The sequence below is a fragment of the Myotis davidii genome, unplaced genomic scaffold (genome assembly GCF_000327345.1).
Source record: "Myotis davidii unplaced genomic scaffold, ASM32734v1 scaffold577, whole genome shotgun sequence".
Taxonomy (NCBI): Eukaryota; Metazoa; Chordata; class Mammalia; order Chiroptera; family Vespertilionidae; genus Myotis; species Myotis davidii.
The window spans coordinates 1,624,864-1,632,338 of NW_006289082.1; the positions used below are offsets into that span (position 1 = coordinate 1,624,864).

General features: G+C 35.8%; 1 protein-coding gene across 7 annotated transcripts in view; it reads left to right on the forward strand.

Moving 5' to 3' along the window:
• CAB39L (calcium binding protein 39 like) overlaps window positions 1–7,475 on the forward strand; it is a 133,573-nt gene that overhangs the window by 88,292 nt on the left and 37,806 nt on the right. For all 7 annotated transcript variants that reach the window (XM_015562323.1, XM_015562320.1, XM_015562321.1 and 4 more), the window contains one exon: window positions 3,456–3,574. In XM_015562323.1, coding sequence (XP_015417809.1) covers window positions 3,456–3,574 — 119 coding nt within the window. The remainder of the gene's footprint in view (window positions 1–3,455; window positions 3,575–7,475) is intronic.

The following is a 7,475-nucleotide window of genomic DNA, read 5'->3' on the forward strand; positions in this document are numbered from 1 at the left end:
TATTGGCTGCCTATTAGGGATTTAGCCCACAACCCAGGCCTGTTTCTGAACAGGAATTGAACCAGTAACTTCTTGGTACATGGGACAACACTCAACCATGTTACACTGGCCCGGGCTTTACCAAACATTTAAAGAAGAATTAATGCTACTCCTTCTCAAACTCTTCTAAAAACAGAAGAAGGAACATTTCCAAACTATTTTTATGAGGCTAGTATTACTCTGATACCAAAGCCAGATAAAGACACTGTAAGAACAGAAAATTATAGGCCAAATTTCTGTTTTTTTCTTTTTCTTTTTTTAATCCTCATCTGAAGATATTTTTTCCACTAGAGGCCTGGTGCACGAATTCATGCATGGGTGGGGTTCCTTGGCCTGGACAGCGATTGGAGCTGATTGGGGCTGTCTTGCTCAGTCCCGATAGGAGCTGATCAGGGCTGGCTGGCGGGGGTAGGGGGCAGCTCCTGCGTTGAGTGTCTGCCCCCTGGTGGTCAGTACACATCACAGTGATCGGTCAATTGGTCTACAGGTCATAATGGTCTCTTAGGTTTATATATATAGATTGATTTTCAGACAGAGTGTAAAGGAAGAAGGAGTGGAGGAGAAAGAGAGAGAGAGAGAGAGAGAATCATTGATGTGAGAGGGACACACCTATTGGTTGCCCCTGCATATGCACTGACTGGGGCCTGGGATCAAATCTTTAAGATCAGATACAAGACAAGGATGCCCATTCTTCATTCTTGCCACTTGTATTCATCTGAAAGTCCTAGTCAGAGCAGTTAGTAAATGAAGAAGAAAGAAGTCTCTATTTGTAGATGACATGATATTATATACAGAAAACTCTAAAGACTGCACCAAAAGATTGCTAGAACTTATAAACAAATTTAGGAAAGTTGGAGGTATAAAATCAATATATAGAAATCTGTTGCACTAACAAAAAATTATCAGAAAAAATTGGATACAGTCCCATTTTTAATAACACCAAGAAGAAATATTTAGGAGTAAATTAACTATGGAAGTGAAAGATCTATACACTGAAAACTATCAAACATTAATGAAAAATTGAAGAAAATACAAATAAGTGGAAAATATTTTGTGTTCATGGATTGGAAGAATTAATAATGTTAAAAGATCAATATTACTCAGAGTTCTACAGATTCAATGCAATTCTTATCAAAATTTTTCACAGAAATAGAGACAAAATCCTAAAATTCATATGGAACCACAAATGATTCCAAACAGCCAACGCAATCTTGAAAAAAAAAAAAAAGCTGGACACATCACACTTCCTGATTTCTAACTATATTACAAAGCTATAGTAGTGTGGTACAGGTCAAAATAGATACATAGATCACTACAACAGAATATAAACACAGAAATAAACCCATGCATATATGATCAATTAATTTTCAACAAAGGAGCCAAAAATATACAGTGGGAAAGAATAGTGGTGTAGGGGAAACTGGATATCGATATCTACATGCTAAAGAATTAAAATGGACTCCTATTTTGCACTGTACACAAAAATCAACTCAGATTGGATTAAGACTTGTATATATGACCTGAAACCATAAAAGTCCTAGAAGAAAACATAGGGAATAAGCTCCTACTCTTTTTTTTTAAAGCAACTTTTTTTTAATATATCTTATTAATTTTTTACAGAGAGGAAGGGAGAGAGATAGAGAGTTAGAAACATCGATGAGAGAGAAACATCGATTAGCTGCATCCTGCACACCTCCCACTGGGGATGTGCCCACAACCAAGGTACATGCCCTTGACCGGGATCGAACCTGGGCACCTTCAGTCCGCAGGCCGATGCTCTATCCACTGGGCCAAACCGGTTTTGGCTAAGCTCCTACTCTTGAGAATACTTATAGCTCAAGGGAATCTAAAGGGGAGGGTGCCTTCTTTTCCAGTGTTGGTATTACTGGGTTCAACTCCCATCTTGATTCTACCCTGCCCCTTAGTCATCATAGAAATGCAAATCAAAACCACAATGAGATGCAACCTCACACCTATAAGGATTCTATTATCATAAAGAAAAGACGTAACAAATGCTGGGAGGATGTGGAGAAATGGGAACTCTTGTATACTATTAACTTTATTAAAAATTGGCTCAGCCTGGCTGGCGTGGCTCAGTGGTTGAGCCAGGACCTATGAACCAGAAGCTCACAGTTTGATTCTGGGGTCGGGGCACAAGCCTGGGTTGCAGGCTCAATCCCCAGTGTGGGGTGAGAAGAAGGCAGCCGATCAATGATTCTCTCTCATCATTGATGTTTCTATATTTCTCTTCCTTATCCCTTCCTCTCTGAAATCAATGAAAAAATATTTTAAAAATATTGGCTCAATGGATCACAGATGTAAATGTAAAACATAAAACTATAACACTTTTTTAAAAATCAAGGAAAAACTTCAGGATATAGAGTTAGGCAAAGAATTATTGAACTTGACACTAAAAGTATAATCTATAAAACAAAAATTGATAAATTAGATTCTATCAAAATTCAGAACGTTTCCTCTGCAAAAGATCCTGTTAATAGGATAAAAAGTCAAGCTACAGATTGGGAAAAAATACTTTAAACCACATATGTGACAAAAAACTAAAATCAAGAATATGTTAAAAACCCTCAAAACTTAATAGTGTAAAAAAAGCCCAAACAATCCAATTAGAAATGGGCAAAAGATATAAAGAGACATTTCACCAAAGAGGAATATGTGCAGGTAGCTATACATGCTGTTCCCTAGCCATCACAGAAATGCAAGTGGAGACCAACATGAGAAATTACTACATACTTAAAATAAAAATTAATGACAATGCAAAATGCTGGTAAGGATGCATAAAAACTACATTGCTGATGGAAATTAAAATGGTATTACCAATCTGGAAAACAATTTTGTCAATTTCTTAAAAAACTAAACATGCAACTGCCATAGAAGCAATTACACTCCTGGTATTTATTACAGAGAAATGAAACCTGGTTATGAATGTTCACAGCAACTTTGTTTTTGTTTTGCCATTGATTTGTAGAGAGAGTGGAAGGGAGTGAGGGGGAGAGAGAGAGAGAAAAACATCATGTGAGAGAGACACATCCATGGGTTGCTTCCTGCATATGCCCTGAAGAATTTGGTTATGTCTATAGACTACTATTTTATAACTACTATTTTATATTCCCCATGTGCCACTTCATTTACTGCTGTGAGAAATCGACTTCTAATTGTCCAAATTTTCCACAGTGCAAACCCTGTGGAAAGGAGCTACATCTACTAGTATTTTGTAGGCTCTATGTTGAATGTTTGCGAGCACAACTGACTAAAGAGTAAATTAATGGTTTCACATTATGAAGGACAGTGCTATTTGTATGTGTGTGTATATAAACAGCCTTTGAGATATAATTCACATGTCATATAGTTGACCCATTTCAAGTATACGATACAGTGATTGGTTGTTTCTTTAACAGGGCAAAAAGGATGTGACCCAGATATTTAACAACATCCTGAGAAGACAGATAGGTACTCGATGTCCTACTGTGGAGTACATTAGTGCTCATCCTCATATCCTGTTTATGCTCCTCAAAGGGTAAGTACATGGTTTCCTTCAAAGTAGGTTTGAGTTTAGAATAGTTGTTAAAAGTAGAACTTATATGTATAGCCCATGGACAGATAATAGTGCGGGGAAGGCCTGGGGAGGAGGGGGGAGGGGGGAGACAGCCAACAGGGGGAAAGGGGGACATCTGTAATACTTTCATCAATAAAGATAAAATTTTTAAAAAGTATATAGCATTAACCTCATTTTGAGATATGATGGGTTCTCTTTTGTAATAACAGTAAAGGTATTTGCCATCCTTAAGGTCAGCCTTCCAAATCAGCATCACCATAATTACTTAGACCACAACAAAATCCTTTCTTTACTTCTTTATATTCCTTTTTTCAATATTAAATTTATTGGGTGATATTGGTTAATAAAATTATATAAGTTTCAAGTGTACTATTCTATATTACATCATTTGTATGTTACATTCTATGTTTACCACCCAAAGTCAAAACTCTTCCTGTCACCATATTTTGACCCCCATACCTTTACTACCTCCCTCCTCCCCACCTTTCCCCTCTGGTAACCACCATACTATTATCTGACTATGAGTTTTTGTATACTTGTCTTATTTGTTCATTTGTTGTTTTCAGTTTTCTATCCTACATGAGTGAAATCATATGATTCTTGACTTTTTCCATCTGACATATTTTGCTTAGCATGATATTCTTAAGATCCAACTATATAGTTGCAAATGGCAGTATTCCATCTTTTCTTATGGCTGAATAATATTCCATAGTATATATACCATATCTTTATCCACTCCTCTATCGAAGAATATGTCAGTTGTTTCCATGTCTTGGTCACTGTGAATAATGCTGCAATGAACATGGAGGCACATATATCTTTACGAATAAATGTTTTCAAATTTTCAGGTAGATACCCAGGAGAGGGATTGCTGGGTCACATGGTAACTCTAGTCTTAATTTTTTGAAGAACCTGTTAAACATAGTACATACTGGATGTCCTAGCCAGAGCAATCAGGCAACAGAAAGAAATAAAAGACATCCAAAAAAAATTAAAAAGACATCCAAATTAGGATTGAAGAAGTAAAATTATCACTTTTGGTGGAAGACAGGATTCTTTATATAGAAAACCCTTAAGACTCCATTAAAAAACTATTAGAAACAATAAATAAATATAGTAAATTTGCAGGATACAAAATCAATGTACAAAAATCCATTCCATTTCTCTATATAATAATGAAATTTTAGAAAAAGAAGTGAAAAAAATTCCTTTTGCAATTGCAACAAAAATAATAAATTACCTAGGAATAAAATTAACAAAAGATATGAAGGACCTATAACTGAAAACTATATTATTAAGAGAAATTGAATAAGACAAAGAAATGGAAAGATATTCTGTGTTCATAGATTGGATGAATCAACATAGTTAAAGTAGCCATATTACCCAAGGCAACATACGGATTTAATGCAACCCCCATCAAACTCCCAGTGGAATTTTCTCTCTTTTTTTTTATAGAGTTATGATGATATTATATGGAGCTTTAAAATACCCCAGTCAAAAAAAAAAAAACAGGGGAAAGGGGCATTAGGGAGATAGATGAAAGAAACACAGAAAAATATTGCCAGTTGTTAAGGCTGGGTGATGGGTACATTGGGTTTTTTTTTGTACTTTCTACTTTTTTACTTTTTTATACTAGTATGGTTAAAAATTATTTTAATAACAACTTTTATAAATAAGATTATTGGGAGGAATTTATGATTTTAATATTAGACTTCTGGCACATCTTCCACTGGTCATGATTCTTTATGGATCACTGAGAGTAGTTTAATAACCTCATCCTCAGGTTCTCTCACTACCCTGGAATGTCACTTATCTGGGCAAGGAGAAAAGTCCATTTAGAGAAAAGTCTTTACCATAGTCTTTTCATAAAATTTGGGCTCCAAATCCTTTATACCATATTTTGTATCCCATATCCAGATTAGTCTCTTTGGTGGACAAGTATTAATTTCTTTCTGACTTACATTCTTTATGGTTAGACTTAGGTTCAATATGGTATGTTACTATCATATATCTAAAGACAATTCAGTAAAAAAAAAATGCTGTTCTTTAACAAATTGTTAATTCTCTAGGATTTCAAGCTAAACTAGAAAGAAAATGGTGACAAGTAAAGTTGATTCTGATACAACTATTCCACTTAGGGCTTCTTGTTATCTGCCCTGTCTTCAGGGTTTCCTGTAATTCCCTCTTCCTTCACACTTAAACAGTCCTCAAATCTCATTAAAGATATTAATGGTAAAACAAACAAACAAAAAACCCCAACAAAACCTGAAATTTAGAAACAGATCTGGGTTGAAAACTTGCTTCTGTCGCTTACTAGCTGAATAACCTTGAGAAATCTAGCCTTATTTTCTCTAAGTTTCAATTTCATCATCTATAAAATGATAAGAATAATACCTGGTTCTCAGTATTATTAAAAAGATTAAATGAAATAACATAAGTAGAGATACTGAATGCAATACCTGTAACATAACAAGTATACAATAAATGGTATCTACAAAACAGGAAGTGGAAAAAATGGATTTAAAAGTTTGGGTTGAAACATAAAAGAAGAAAAAAAAAGAAAAGCATAAAAGGAGAATCATTATAATAGAGAATAAAAACCAGAGGAGTCATCACCAAATTGTTCATAATGGTTTCTTTGGGAGATATGCACTCCCTTTCTATATTATGCATTTCTAAAAATGTTTGAATTTTTAAATAATAAATATGTTATTACTTTCAATTGGAAAAAATTGAAATATTTAAAATATATATATATATATTCTCTTCATTCGCAAAATTACCAGTAAAGTTCTGACCCTAATTACCTCTTCTTGGACTCTTCCAAGCTGGAATCTCAGTTCCCCTAGTCTCCAAGCCATTTTCCTCATTGCCACTCAACTGATCATGTCTAATTCCTGGGTAGTCTCCAAAGTCTAATATTTGTCATGGTTCCTGCCCTCAAGAACCTTATCTATAAGTAGAATAAATGAAATAAATATTTGTTCTTTACCAAACCTAAGGTTATTGTTATTGTGATTTTAAACTTAAGATAGGCTTAACTTATGAACCACCTCTTTATATAATAGGCAATAAGCTATCGAAAGCCAGTATCCTGGAGGGTAGTCAGATTAGAATGATATATGTGTATTACAGATCCCTTAAACCAGGAGTGGGAAACCTTTTTTCTGCCAAGGGCCATTTGAATATTTATAACATCATTCGCAGGCCATACAAAATTATCAACTTAAAAAAAAATTAGCTACTATATTTGGTCAAACATTTAATTAACTCACCCCTAATGCCTTGGCAGGGCCAGACCAAATGATTTCATGAGCCTTTATGGCCCGCGGGCCAGATGTTCCCCACCCCTGCTTTAAAGTGTACAGTTTGGTGGCATTAAATGCATCCACAATGGTGAGCACCATTACCACTATCCAGTTGCAGACTATTGTGCATATGAGTGTTAGAAATTTTAAGTGATTCAGAAGTGATTATTATTTCTTAATATCCAAAACTTGTGAAAAAGTAGAGAGTAAACAGTAAAGTTCCATTTTGTATTTTAACTAGATGCCCGGTCCTTGAAGTTCATGCACGGACATGTGGGGTGGTCCCTCAGCCCAGCCTGCCCCCTCTCACATACTGGGAGCCCTCAGGGGATGTCCTACTGATGGCTTAGGCCTACTGCTCCCTGCTTTCCTTGGGGAGCGGGCCTAAGCTGCAGTCTGGCCTTCCTTTATGGGAGGCGACCGGGCTGATCAGAGGAAGGCACCAGCCCCATCACCCTGCTGCTGCAGCCACTGCCAGTCACTGCAGCCACCACGGTGTTTTCATCAACATGGACTCCAGTCCCTTGACCATGAAAAAATGGCCACTTTCTTTA